The sequence below is a fragment of the Glandiceps talaboti genome, chromosome 1, assembly GCF_964340395.1.
Source record: "Glandiceps talaboti chromosome 1, keGlaTala1.1, whole genome shotgun sequence".
NCBI lineage: Eukaryota > Metazoa > Hemichordata > Enteropneusta > Spengelidae > Glandiceps > Glandiceps talaboti.
The window spans coordinates 13,921,105-13,937,041 of NC_135549.1; the positions used below are offsets into that span (position 1 = coordinate 13,921,105).

The window sequence follows — 15,937 nt, forward strand, 5'->3', positions numbered from 1 at the left end:
GGAATACTGAAAACTTTCATTCGCTCTTGACTCTGACAAAGTTGATGGATATGCAAAACCCTGATATACAGAGCATTGAATGACCTACGGGTAGTTACTGAGGTCAAGAAAACATCATAGTGATGGTTCAAACTTGAATAGTTTCGATGTATCCTCTGGCAGGATTTCTCGTGTCACTATACTCTCGCAAACACGTATTTTCAAAAGACAAGTAAATCGTCACATATGTTCAAAAACATACAAAAAAAATGTTGTGCAGTCTTTACTTCATTTAAATACTTGAAAACAAACGATGACTTAAACGTCTCAGAACAAATTGAATGTTGAGCACCAAAGTATTGCTATAAATTGACGGTGAAGAAACATGCTCCATCGCGCAAGCTTTTTGATTCATTTCTATGCAGTTAATCCTGAGCATATACGTGTATAGCATGCATCACGATGTAGAGAAACAATGCCTAATGAAATAACCGTCTTTTAATTATGTGTTCTTTTACACTAAGATTAATAAATCAGGATGTCAAGAGCGAAGTTTACTGTACCGCCATCAAACATGGATCAGACAGTCTATGGGAAAGAACGTGGAGTATGTATGACAGTGATAGCATACCATCAGGTGAAAGATCTAGTATTAGATCAGCTCTGGCATGCAGCAGTACACAGTGGATCATTGAAAGGTAGGCTATATAATATTCAAGTATTCAAGTCATGAACTTTGTATTATATTTTGTATCTCTACCAGTAGGTTAAATAGAGTTGTCTTTGTGTGACAATTTATGACGGTTCAAATAGAAAGGTATTGGTGAATACATGTAGGATAAATTCTAAAATTATACGTTTCACAACATGAATTATGTACAGGTATCTATTTTTACGTTTTGGATATTTTTCCTCTGATATGTTTCCGCCCAGAATCCACGTACTTGCCTATGTTCTGAACCCTGACTCACAGTTTTAGCAAATAGAACTGTAATGTATTCATATTGGTTTCTAATATATTTGTGTTTTTACACAGATACATGGAATATGGATTGGCTAATAATGATGGTGTGAACGTGATTAATAACGTCTTGGATAATTCTCCGGTTGGCTACACCTTAGCATGGGAATTCATCATGAACAACTGGAACGCCCTCAAAGATGCGTAAGTTACCAAAATGTCTCCATTACGGTTCGATCAACATGATAATTTACACAATAGATGATCGTATGACGTCATAACTTGTTATTGTTTTACAGACATGGAACCGGCATATATAACTCAGTATGGCGTTTTGCAGACTATATGAATACTGAATCAGATCTGATGAAGGTACGTACTTTGACGACCCCGGGATTCCAAAAGTCTCGGAACAAGCTTTCAAAAATTAATGTAGATAATGAAAAGTATATAACACCTTGATAACCATGGTGTTAATTTTCGGAAATGAATCTTCCTCAGTCAGAATTACTACTTTAGAGGCTATCCGTGGTCTTGAAACCTTCTCCAAGTACAGAAGAATCAAGTCATGAGCCAAAAGTTGCTTACGCATATGAGTAAATCTCAACTGGCATCTGGCATATGCACCATATATGGACAGTATATAACTACCAACATTAAAAACTAGATTATTATTGGGTAGAATTCTGTGATCGATTACCACAGCTCCTCGTTCCTCTAGACGTGGTGAAGGTTTCAAAGCTATGGATAGCCTTTATTAGACTAGTGAATTACTGAACCAGGTTCAGATGACGTCACAAGAGTTAGAGGTAACCAGGAAGTAGTGTAAAAGATTTAGTATATCCATACGATGATGCACGTTGTAAAGTTGCTGCACTCTTCATGTTACCCCTTTTTGATAAAAAGCGATACACCCCGGCACACACAGATAAAGAAACAAACAAACAGACCTACAGGCAAAATTAAATTGATAAACCATATATGTTTAATTCTGGGAACAGAGAAGAGACAAACAAAGAAAACAGATCACATGAATTTACTAAACTACTAAATGATGGCAAATTTAACATTCACTCTGTTTTATGACATTTTTCCAGTTGCAAGCCTTTATTTCAAAGAACGAGTATGTACCAGGATTTCCAAAGAGTTCTTCAAGTAGCTCAGTGGACAAGGTGAAACTAAATATTGACTGGATGGACAGAAACTACCAAGCTGTCTATCACCAATTAATGGAAGCAACGGAACCGGAGGACCCTGCTGACAGAGAGACATTTGATGGCCGTTTACCGAACAACGTGATACCATCTCTATATAATGTTATACTGAAACCTTACCTTGATGCAGAAGACAACGAGCAATTATTCACCTTTGATGGAAGCATTGACATTACATTCACTGTAGCACAAGTCACCAATGTTATAGTTATTCACGCACATAATACATTGACAGTGAATTCATCAGATTCTATGCTTACTGTAACGAAGAAAGATCAGTCTGAAACGATTGCAGTAATTGGTGTTACCTATGTCGAGAAATATGAGTACTTGAATATTAACCTAGCTAGTGATATGGAGGAGGGAGCAGAGTACATACTGAGCATACAATCTTTCACTGGAACTCTTCATCATGCTGACTTCCAGGGATTATATCTGAGTAACTACACAGAGGGTGCCGATGACGAAAAAAAGTGAGAACTGCACATCTTATCAAATATTCATACTGATTGAGTGAAACCTACATCGGGCTGGGTAGATGAGATGTTGTTGTTGTTGTTGTTGTTGTTGTTGTTGTTGTTGTTGTTGTTGTTGTTGTTGTTGTTGTTGTTGTTGTTGTTGTTGTTGTTGTTGTTGTTGTTGTTGTTGTTGTTGTTGTTGTTGTTGTTGTTGCTGCTGCTGCTGCTGCTGCTAATGTACTGTACATTCGGACGTTTCGCATGATCATTGAGAACGACACTACATATGTGTGTACTCATGATACGAGGATACATGTATATATATATTGCAATCTCGTGGTCTATATATTTTGATACACTATATTTTTAAAATAACTTTTATTTACAGACACTTAGTCGCAACTCAGTTCGAGACCACCAATGCCAGAAGAGCTTACCCTTGTTTTGATGAACCTGACCTCAAGGCCCTCTTCGACATCACTATAATACATAGAAATACCAGGGTAGCTTTATGTAATATGCCAGTGGAATCAACGACAGCAAATGGTGACTGGAACACGACTGTATTTGAGACGACAGCTGTTGTCATGCCAACATATCTTATTGCCATCGTTATTGCCGATTTTGAGAAGATAGAAATGACAACACCTAACGGTATATTGGTAAGGAAAAAACCCGGCTACTACTTTTGTTTTCTTATACACGTAATGACATATGTGTTCAGAAATGCCCTACAACCTATCGTTACAAGATAACTTGTCAAATGATTTGCCCCATTCAAAAATTACACTTTAATTGCAAACTTTGCACAGGTATTTATTATGATCATCCATTTTTTTCAGTTCCGAGTTTGGGCTCGAAGAGAAGAGTTGGCAAGCTTGGATTATGCACTTCAAACCGGAAGTGACCAATTGACCTTCCTCGAGAATTATTGGAATATTCCGTATCCCTTGCCAAAAGAAGGTAAGCTTGTACCATCGATTATCTACAAGAATTAAAACAGACGTCAAGATTAAAACAGAACTTATCAAGAGAAATGTGTCATCAGTATCTACATATTATCCTAAGTTTAATGACAAGAAGCTATTAATAAAAAGCTACTATCCTGCACCATATGATACAAAATAATATCCAAACTATGTACCAATGCAATGTGCAAACAAACAAACAAACAAACAAACAAACAAACAAACAAACAGATGAATGCCATCAGGTTTTCCTACTCTTTCAAGAACTTGACAAAAGTATACATGTATCGCTAGTCCACGTCAGATTTGTCAAATATAGTGTTCCTTTTTAAGTACTAAATGCTATATTTATATTAACTTGTTCTTGAAGTATGCCTTCGCGAGTATTTAATTCTATAATTTCTTCAGATATGGTGGCTATACCTGATTTCTACTTTGGTGCAATGGAAAACTGGGGATTAATCACGTACCGAGAAACTGCGCTCCTGTACAATTCAGACGATCACACACACTATAGGAAACATTCTGTGGGTTCGATTATCGCTCATGAGCTCGCCCACATGGTAAGGATAATCTCTGTGGAATTTTTGCAAAGTCTAATATAACGCAACCCTGTTTCTATTTAACTATCTGATGTATAGCGATTTTATCGTTACTAAAGCGTGTTATTGAAGCACATTATTGTATTTTATATTAAGACTATTACCAAGGGTTAGCTAGGTAGTTCCAGCGTTGCATCCTCACAAAGTAGGTTGGCAATAATGAACCGAACCAGGATTAACTACCCAAGGTTAGCTATATGGGGAGCCTCTAAGGGTCATATCAACCATAATCTGAATCTTAACGCACAAACCGGAAATAATTACCAATTATTTATCTTCGTCATAACCTTGAAATTTCATTATCACGTTGGCGTACATATCAATGGCTGATGAAATTCCACCAAATGTCTGGTCAGAATTCATCTCTTAACTTACAAATAATTGTTATGTCTACTAGGTATTTAGCCGAAAGAATGTCGACAGGTTTGGCTAAATTTAACCCAAGAATATTATTAAAATAAACCCAGTAACCAGTCATATACTACCTTGGAATGAAAATTGTATCACTATAATGTTGTAAAGATATTTCAAAACTGCCATCGTCTAATCTTTACGCGTAATGGTAAACATATTTGTGTTTTGAAATTCGTCTATAATTCCATTACAGTGGTTTGGTAATCTGGTGACATTAGCGTGGTGGGACCATGTGTGGTTAAATGAAGGTTTTGCCACCTTTTACACTAACCATGCATTGAATAACACTGAACCAACATGGGATGTGGTAAGATGATGTTTTACATTCTATATGCACATAACATGTAAGTGGTAATACTTAAGTTTAGGGAGACCGAATATTTAGGATTTATATTCAGTTTATAAAAATCTAGTTTGCCAATTTCCATGCATATTTATCTCAACGCCAAATATAGATCAATATATAATATGTATGAAAGCTTTATATCAACAATGTGACATTCAGTAATGTGAAGTTACAACGTTGTAAGTGTATTAGACTGGTTTATAGTTTTATAGACTTCAGTGTCACCTGATCTCATCTTTTTTTTTCAGTTTAACCAATACGATCCTCGCACCTTGTACGATTCTTTCGACTACGATGATTCGTGGACTTCTCATCCTATTGTAAGACCCGTTGGCTGGCCAGACGTTATTTGGAGTCAGTTTGATACGATTGGATATTCGAAGGTTTGTCTACATCTGACTTTCCGTGCCTGGTATTGGATTCAGACACGGTAGTTTATATGATAATTATCAAATAGCTTTACTATACTCTGACCGTTATGATATACTACGTTTAGTCAATACGTTGTTGTATAGTGGAGTGGCTAAGTAAACGACATTTAATTTGGCACAGCCATGGAAACTTGGTGCTACACGAGAACAGTACGTAGAAGTCTACAGTTTGCAATAAGCACTTTCAATGGTTTTTGTTTTTACCAGTTATCCCATTGCACTCGGAAAATTGTCCCTAAATGCTGCTACTTCGCTTGATATGGCATATTTTGTTTTCTGTAGGGTTCCCGTTTAAATATGATGATGGAAACATTTTTGGGAGCGGAAACATTTTACGAAGGCATACGGAGTTATTTGCTGAAGTATCAGTATAACAACACAGTATCACATCAACTGTTTGCTGAATTAACAGAGGTACAAAAATGTATTTATTTTGACCACATTTGTACATTGACAAAATATCTGAGAGAGAGAGAGAGAGAGAGAGAGAGAGAGAGAGAGAGAGGAGAGAGAGAGAGAGAGAGAGAGAGAGAGAGAGAGAGAGAGAGAGAGAGAGAGAGAGAGATCCATTATATTGTTCTTTGCGTAATGTTCATTTTCCCTACATAAAAGGACGAGCCTCCTGTCTTATAGACGTTATCTTCCATGGGCAGAGGGTTGGAAACTGCCTATAACGATATCCTTTCATTCCTCGATCGTTCTTCATAATTTCTTTTCAATGCAGGCTGATCGAGGCAAGAAAAATACAAATGTCACGGAAGTGATGGACACATGGACTCTTCAGATGGGCTATCCAATCATCACCGTAACACGTGATGGTAATTCTATCCATGCAGAACAAGAACGATTTATCATGGATCCCAATGAAACACCAAATGATGACCACTATGATATGGGGTAAGATTTGTTTTATATATATATAACTGTAACTTTGTGAATTCAGAACACTAACTTAACAGTTCTCAGCAGAGTGTCAGTCATACGTTTCAAAAAAGGAGAACAATTAAATTTAAATGAAACTTTGAAACTACCCAGAACTAAAGGTTCATGAATAAAGGGGAAACTATTGATTCAGAATAAACTAGCGATTTTACAAAATTATTAAATACAGTACATATAACAAATAAGATAACTCCATAGGAAAAAAATTGAGTTAGTGTTGACTCGATAGATAAAATGTGACGATTCTTTATACCTAACCATACAATCAGTAGTATCTTACGATAGCAACCCCCGTTGATTTTCTAGTTTTTGGTCACTTAATAATCCAATTAACAACTAATTATTTCTCTGAGTTTAGGATTATTCAATTTATTAAAATAAGAGTTATATCAAATTTGTTTGTTCTTAGCTTCTTATTATTCTTTAGTGTGAAATAATTATGTGTCAGTTTAGTCAACCACTCGAGTAACCTTGTGTGTTTATTTTATTAGATATTCATGGTATGTACCTCTGACGTACACTGACCAAACTGAAATGAATTTCAACTCTCCGCACGAAACGTGGATGAACATGACTTCTAGTAAGTCAAGTTTTTTTTTGAAATAGTATTCAATATTTAAATCGACATTAATTGATTTTGTTGTCTATTGGTGGTTATTATCAATGTTTTTTGTAAATATTTCATCAGCCATAACATTGATTTTCACGTGAGATAAATTGTTGAAATATTTGTCAACTCAATGTATATGTCATACAATTAACATGAACAATGTGAAATATGTTATGTCTTCTTTGTGATTAAGTGGTCTATTAATACAGTAACATTACCTTGCCCTAAGTTACAAATATCTTAATTTTATCTTAATTTTCTCATTATTTTCATCCTGTTCCCTTTCAGCTGACTTCACCCTTTCACAGTCATTCACTGACAGCGATTGGTATTTAGTCAATATTGAACATTATGGGTACTACAGAGTCAAATATGAAGATGAGAACTGGGAGAAGCTAGCAGCCTCTCTGATGCAGAATCATTTGGTATGTTTGGCTTTCAATACTGATGGGGCCTTCGGTAATTACAAAGCGGGGGGCAATGAAATCCAAACACAGGTATTGATTCATTATACAGTGCACAATTTCACTCGATCGTAGTAGATGGGAAATAACCAACGCCTTTCAAATTGTCAACGTGGGAGCTATGTTGGGATTAAGTTCCTTAAGTCCCATTGATTCTGGGACTAGTGTCCTTTCCATATTTTTGAAATATTTGAACAGGGGGATACGTTCTCCTGTTCTCGCGAAAAAATAGACCAGACTGTTTTACAGTGATATGCTGAAAGAGAAAACATTAAAACTAAACCTAAAATGAAAACCTTGTAAAACAGCAATATTGATTCCAGTACTCGAAATTTACTTCATTGCTGTCAATGTCGGATTTTCTGTTGGTATGTCCGATTGCATTCATTATGGAATAACTACTGACGTTACCATTATATATGTATGTTTGATGTCATATTTATCTTGTTTGTTTCATTGTCCATATCCAGACGTTCCCTGTCAGGACCCGATCCCAGCTATTGGAAGAATCCTTTTCAATTGCCCATGCTCATCAAATGGACCAAGTGTACTCGATAAAGATGTTGGAATACCTTTCTGAAGAGAGCGACTTTTTGCCTTGGAACACAGCTATATCTAAACACACGTACACTAGAGATATGCTGAAGAGGACTGCTGCCTATGGTTACCTAGAGGTATCGTTGAAAAATAAGGACTCGATAATTTCTTCTTTTCTTAAATCTGTCCACCCACCACACTCCAATCTAGCCTCAAAGATTTGTCGTTGTGTACATGCCAGTCATCCTTCGTTATAGCGCCAACAACGGTGAATCCGTTTCAGTCTCACTCAAACCAGAAGTAGAACACTGTCACACTTTGTCATATCTATCCTAAATTAGTGGCAAGAATGAAAATATGTCTGTTCAGGGAACATCGGGCAATACTCGACAGTTTCATGCGATTGCAAAATTAAAATTCTCGAGGCGAACTTCTGAATTTGCATAGCATTATGTATGTATGACATCACCTTTGAAGTCGAAATAAAGACATTATCATATCGACTAGAAAAAAACGAGAAGTTTAGTTTATCTCAACAAATGAAAACTATAAAAAGTTGTCAACACAGACATACAATGAATATCAGGTTGTAATTCTGTATTAGGTACGTAATTACGTAATTATATTGCTTTTGTTCTACTCACCTGAATCATATTTTAGTAATACTCGAAATTATGTGACAGTTTTTCATGTACAATATATTTCCAGAGACATCTTAGATACCTCATCAACAACAGCTACTGGGAAAATGAATGGGACTTCAGCCATGATGACCACTTGCAATAGTAAGCTATTCCTCTCTTTCAACATAGTGTGACGTGTATGAATAATTAAATTATTATAATGGAAGCAATTTTGTAGATACTTTAGGTCACTAAACTGAGAATGTGTTTGTCAATCCAAAAGAATATATTTTCGATGACTACTGGATTACTGGTAACAATACAAAAAACAACTAATATAACTTTATTTTTATTTTGCAGCTACAAGCAAGTTGACGCAATAAACACCGCGTGTTACTATGGTCACCAAGCATGCGTAGATGGTTCAAAGACTCAATTCAACGAATGGTTGGATGACGTAAATGCTACAAAGTAAGTGTTAAAGATACAAAATATCTCTTTGGATATACGCAATTATTTAACATTGCATATACAGTCCGAAGCTTGCCTACACTGTTACCCGCTGCTATGTAGGCTGAAATCTCTCAACATCTCTTCTTTGTATGCATTATCCACAGACTGGTAGAAGAGAATGTTAAAAATACCGTCTACTGTACCGCCATCAAACATGGATCAGACAGTCTATGGGAAAGAACATGGAGTCTGTATGACAGTGACAGCATACCATCAAGTGAAAGAGCTAGTATTAGATCAGCTCTGGCATGCAGCAAAGAACAATGGCTTATCGAAAGGTATGTGAGTTATTTCAGTGTAATGAGGCAGATCGATGTTGATATTTTGTCAAAATTGTGACGCTAATTTTTTTGGCTGACATGATGGGCCATGTATATCTATCCAGCCAAGTGACCTGGTTTGACCTCTTTATAAATGTGCAATTATGTTTTCTATACACAGATACATGGAATATGCGTTGATGAAGAAGGAGGCTAACAGTGTCATCGGAAATGTTCTCAAGAATTCTCCCATTGGATACAGCCCAGCATTGGAGTTTACGATGAATAACTGGGACAGCCTCAAAGATGCGTAAGTTCATGTTCCAAAACTTTTATTGTATTTCTGTTTTTAGAGCCAATCTTGTATACAGTAAGACCAGATATGTCACTATGGGTTGCTCTAAGTCCAGTTACAGATAGATATATTTCTGTATATTCTTTTCAGTCTTGATTAACGAGTAATATGTATTGCTTTCCATTGATTCTAGACATGGTAACGGTGCGTATGCTATTGTGTGGCAGTTTGCAGACTATATGAAATCTGAAGCAGATCTATGGAAGGTATGTGTAGCAAGCATGCCCTTGAAACAAAGTTGTTTTAAACTTTCCTTGCAATTTTTCACATTGATAACCCTGTCATGAATTTGTAATTCCATCTTCTCGTATGCTATTTATCATTTTACTACAAGTCTTGCTGATCATAAAGATTTGATAACCCATTGGCAGATTTATCAATTATGTTATACACCCATTGACAGATTGTTAAAGTTAATTAATACTAATTACCAAGGTGACAACCATCGGGAATAATGTTTTTCCCACCCAGTCCTGTAAATTCTAATTCTAACATCTATTCGGCTCCTTCATTTACAGCTACAAGCGTTTGGTACCAAATATACAACTATGCCAGGCTTCCCTACCAACGCCTACGAAAATGCAGTCAACAAAGTAAAGCTTAACACTGGCTGGATGACAAGGAATTACGAAGCGGTATACCAACAGTTAAAGAGCGCCACTGCGAACTACATGTATTCAATGTAGAACAAATATGCGTCAACATATCAATGTAACAATTGTATCATTTTAAATAAACCTTCAAATCCAAAAACAAACCTTTAATTTCATGCCTTCAACAACACAGATCATTCATACATGTGCTAAATGTGCCTTGAGTAAATCCAAATGATCAGCATATATAGTCCAATCGGATGCACTACACACTGGAGAAGCAAACCACTGTACGTACACTTCGAATTAAGTCTAAGGCATGCATGTGATGTGTTGTACCTTTATATGCACCATATCAATCATTAATATCTCTTGGTATGCGTTCCGTTACATGAATCGATATGTATCACATTGATTTTGTATTAATGTTGATAATATATGTTTTGACTATTTGATGTTGAAAAATGTCATGTTAAAATGCCTTCAAATTAAAGCCATTCTTCTCAGTTAGTTATACATTCAACTACATCAGTAAATGTTACGTGTCCAGAAGCTTGATTTGCCTTCAAATATCACACATTGATTACTGTACATACATCGTGTAATAAATTCATAACTGTGCATGATTAAAATAACTAAAAAGTCTGATTCAAAAATGTCGTCGTAATTGAAAGTTGTCCGTCCAATTGTATATTTTTTCTGCTTTAGACTCATTAACTAAACCCTCAAGAAAATTGAAACATTCCAAAATCAAATCAAATGACGTGACACTTAAATTTTAGAATCAACTTTTGATTTCAATTTTTAGGAGAGCCATCACTTACGTTGGGTTTTTAACCACTTCTTTTGGATAATCAAATTTGTGTATGATTCACTTTGCATTCGTGTTACAATCTATTTGTTTCAGTACAAATAACTTGGAACACAGACTTATCACATGTTTCAGTGGTTACCTTCAAAGAACTTTGTTTTGTAGAGCAATGACTATACAGCAGAATTTACTGTAAAAAAAATTTTTTGAGGATCATCTGTGCAACTCACAAAATGTGACAAATCTCATCTATTATGGCACAACCAAAAAGCCTGTGTTACGTGTGTAGAAGATCAAAAATATGCCATCGTGTGCGCCATCTTATCCTAAAATGTACACGATTAAATACATGGTGCTTTTTGCACCTTGATCTTTCACCTTGCATTATATTTGAATTGACGTCAAAACTGATCAGATATATAAAATTGTATACAGCTTGCTATTTCGTAGACATGTACTAGATATTAGAATAAGTAGTTGCTGCTGCTTGAAGAGGCTACAGATGCACGGTTCCTAGTATGGAGACGGTAAAGAGCGAATGTGATCAGACCGTACATACTGCATATAAAGAATGCAGAAACTATATTCCCACGTATACTCTAGGCTGCTAATGTATATTTACGTTTGTTTTTTGCCGTTACTAAAAATAGAGTTTGTAATAAGGACATCATATACGATCAGTACTCTCATCATACGGGGTGAATGGCATTGTCATTTTGCCCGCTTCCATCACTGAAATATGTCTCGGACTGTGATCCTATCTTTATTGACTAGTCGACCCAGGGACGGAATCTGGATTATCCTGAGCCTGTAATAATTTTTATACTGATAAATAAAAGTTGATTTTTTTTTCAAAGACATTCTCATAGGAATCTCCCCAATGTGTTTTTTTTTCTTCCCATGGCATGCAAATTTCTCTGCTTGCACATGTTGGTCATCATCATCGAAATATTGAACAAATTAAAAAACTGACTTACTTTATTACATGTGTGTAGCTCAAAGAGAGATTGTGTGTGTATTAAGTATTGTGTGTGTCTCAAACACCCAAAAGCTAATTGTAGTGACCTGCCGAAAATGAAACAAAATCTGCACATTTAGGTAGTTGAAGGAGACTCCAGCATGCTGTAAAGACATGTACAAATTTTAAACTGAATATAAGTTGTAGTATCCACAGATAGTGGATGTGTAGTGTTGTGAGACAATCGAGGTTTCGGCTTACTAAGATACTAGACACAAACTGAAACTATTGTTGGATGGGATATATTACACAAGTGGGTGGTAGCAGTGCCTCTGTTGTGTGGATATAATCGCCCTGCAGTGTAATCAAGTTACTGTGTGGCCACTTGAGGAAAACTAGCTATCAGAAACGCCACCCTATTGAGAGTATATTGACATTTTGGCTCACTTAAGATAGCTAAGACACAGACTAAAACTATATTGGTCAATGTGGTAGATTACACAAGTGGGTGTTAGCAATGCCTCTGTTGTGTGGATATAATCACCATGTAAATCAAAATAGTGTGTGACCACTTGAGGAAAATATATATTAGAAATGTTATCCTACGTATATTAGGCGAAAAAAAAACAATTTTGTCTTTCCGATAACATGTCCTCAGAAAATAAGGTAGGTAGGATGGGATTTTATTTTACTTTATTTTATTTCATTTTACCTTTTTTAATTGTTTTTCAATATTTGCTTCGACCCAAAATCAACAAAATCAAACGAAATGTTGGTCAGCATACCCCTTCTGTTATAGTTTGTCATACATACATAAGTGGCCCTAGCAACCATGGCCACGCCCTTAGCAAGAGTCAAATAATGGGGTTTATTGCAAATATAACAACAGGGATGGGTAGACAATTGAATAAACATTTTTTTTAATATGTAAATGTCCTTATCAACGAGACCATGCCCATAGCAACAGGTAAATGATGATGTATGATGCCAATATAACACCAGTAAAGGAGGCAAATCAATGAACATTCCAAAAATGTATGTAGATTTGCCTACCAACAAGTCCACGCCCATAGCAACAGTTAAACTATGTACACCGTCGTTATTGCAGATATAACACCATGGATGGGTAGGAAGGGAAAATATTCACAAAATGTATACAAATATGCCTAGCAACAAGACCACGTAATCATAGGAGAAAATTAAAATTTACCTTCAACAGTTGTGCCACTGCGCCATTGGCGCTTTTATTTTTATTTTGCCTTAGCATTATTAAGCGAACGCCCATTCAATAGCTTATATCTGACATGTCGCAACAGCTTTGTTTCTACCTCAGTAAGCCGAAACCTCGGTTGCCGCTGTCGTAAACATGTACAAACAAATGCTACCAACAACGGGTATTCGATTGTCTTTGTATTGAAATTATTAAGTGTATATACGAAGCTCATTGATATTACAGTGCACTAGATACGCCCCTCATGTAGCCGGGATAGTAAACATATCAGTGAAGTATGCCGTGATCTTTGCCTTTTTACATATTTGTATTATCCTGGAAGAGGGTAAGAATATGAGTAATACATACAAATGAAATTTCATTCATCGACGGCGAACATTAAATTTCTAGTATGTCCATCCACAGACCCTCTCTGGTCCTGTCAAGTACAATTACCAGAGTGTCAACAATACTGAACCAAGTTATAAATCACCCAGACGACATATACATTAACAATCTTAAGCACACTTAGTCTAGAGGCTATCCATGGCTTCGAATCTCAAGAACTCTCTTCACCCCGTCTAGCTCATCCAATGAACTAAAACTTGTCCATGCAAATGAGTAAACCCCCACCGAATGATACATATATAGAAGTAGTGTCCTCATATATATGTAAAATAACTGCCCCTAATAAACACTAACTTACATGTATTATCTGACAGAATTGTGTGATCGATTGACAAAGGCATGATGACTATGTTTGGGTGGCTTTGTTGAATTTGAAATTTTATCTCAGCACTTCATCGAGTTAGACGTGAGAAGAGATTCGAATCCACAGATATCCTCTAGACTGTCATTAGCCAAAACAACGCCCATTTCATAAATCACCACCCTAGAATAAGTGTTTGGCAGTAGGTTAACGTTCACCTTTGCCTGTCACACAGGGCAAGTTTTGCAAACAAATAAATCGCTATGCTGTCCTAATGGTAAAAGTGTCACATTGTTATTTGTCGTATGAAGACTGACACGTTTACAACAGTCATTCTATCTTTGACGTCGTAGCCACAAGGTCGCATATCAATCTGATACACACCAGAGCAGTAAAGGTAAGAGTTGGAGCTAATTTGCGAACGGTGTTCGCGAAACATATTTCAGGAGGAACTACTTTAATACATGAAATGTTCTGGTCTGAGATCAATTCAAGTACGCCGAATTTGATATGCTAAATGTTGATATTTTTAAATTTTTATTTTTATTTTTGCGTGCTGGATACTAATATGTCCACTCTACCCACGTCAGTTCAGTTACACTTTTTGTCATATAACCTTAGCATTTGGGTGTTTGAGACACACACAATTCTTGTTCGAAACACACACAATCCTTGTTCGAAACACACACAATCCTGGTCATAAGACCTTAGCATTTGCCGTTTTGTGCAACAATTTACTCTAAAACAGGACACATCAAAAGATGCGGCAGTTCCAGGCGACAAAACAAACACTCCAGTCGAAACCACACCAACTTGTGTCTGCTTCAACTCTCATTGACGGAACCCTTGATGTCTTCTGTTTTAGAGTAAATTGTTGCAGAAAACAACCAAATGCTAAGGTCTTATGACCAGAATTGAGGTGTTCGAAACACACTGAATCCTGGTCATAAGAGTTTAGCATTTGGGCATTTTCTGCAACATTTTACTCTAAAACAGCACATATCAAAGGGCCGTCAACACGGATTGACAGTTCGGGTAGTCTACAGGACGGGTGTTTTCGGTGACCAACAATTCTGACTCTCCGACGCGTCGCGACGCCCCAGCAGTGGCAGTCGCTAGATCATGGATTGGTGGGTACCCCGGCTTGTTAGCGAAATTTCATATGTACCCCTTTTCCAGTTAATATTTCAATGAAAAAGAACCCCCCCCCCTTTTTTTTCATATAGTGAATCTGGGAGAAAATCACTTCAAAAACCCCATTCTTTCCGAAATCCGGGTAGTTTTACCTTCAACTAGCTCTTGATTTCTATGCTACGGGGTTTCGACACGTCGTGTCATAACGTAGCGTATAAATCCAGAGCTATACCTTCAACGACGCCTAATCCTTACAGAGAGAGAGAGAGAGAGAGAGAGAGAGAGAGAGAGAGAGAGAGAGAGAGAGAGAGAGAGAGAGAGAGAGAGAGAGAGAGAGAGAGAGAGAGAGAGAGAGAGAGAGAGAGAGAGAGAGAGAGAGAGAGAGAGAGAGAGAGAGAGAGAGAGAGAGAGAAGTGGGGCATCGTACCCATATTCTCGGAGGGTGATCTGAAAAAGTACCCCCTTTTTACGATTCCATGGACCGAGATGACCGACGAGATGCGAAACATCCATTGGACCGCGACCAAGAAAACAGGTCGTAAATTGTGATATTGCGATTTTGAAGAGTCACTTTCACGGTAGTCATGCTCGCAGACGGTGTACGCGTTTCGCTCAAGGGACGACTTACTCCGTATGCAAGCAGGACTACTATCACGGCAGAGTACCATATATATTAAATTTGGATGAAGAATCATTGAAGTTTGAGCGTATCATACACCACTTTTTAAAATTTGATGTAGACACTGGACGTACGTACTCTACGAAAAGACACAGCGAGAGAGGGGTGAAAAAGGAGACACGAGAAATATCAGTGGAAAGCGGGATGGTCACCGAAAACACTGGAC

General features: G+C 36.8%; 1 protein-coding gene across 1 annotated transcript in view; it reads left to right on the plus strand.

The window, feature by feature from the left end:
* Window positions 1–15,937, plus strand: part of LOC144433517 (uncharacterized) — a 120,309-nt gene that overhangs the window by 21,800 nt on the left and 82,572 nt on the right. Inside the window, 7 exon segments of the mRNA XM_078121828.1 lie at window positions 504–677; window positions 1,016–1,144; window positions 1,240–1,312; window positions 2,038–2,627; window positions 3,001–3,274; window positions 3,455–3,575; window positions 3,989–4,143. Coding sequence (XP_077977954.1) covers window positions 504–677; window positions 1,016–1,144; window positions 1,240–1,312; window positions 2,038–2,627; window positions 3,001–3,274; window positions 3,455–3,575; window positions 3,989–4,143 — 1,516 coding nt within the window.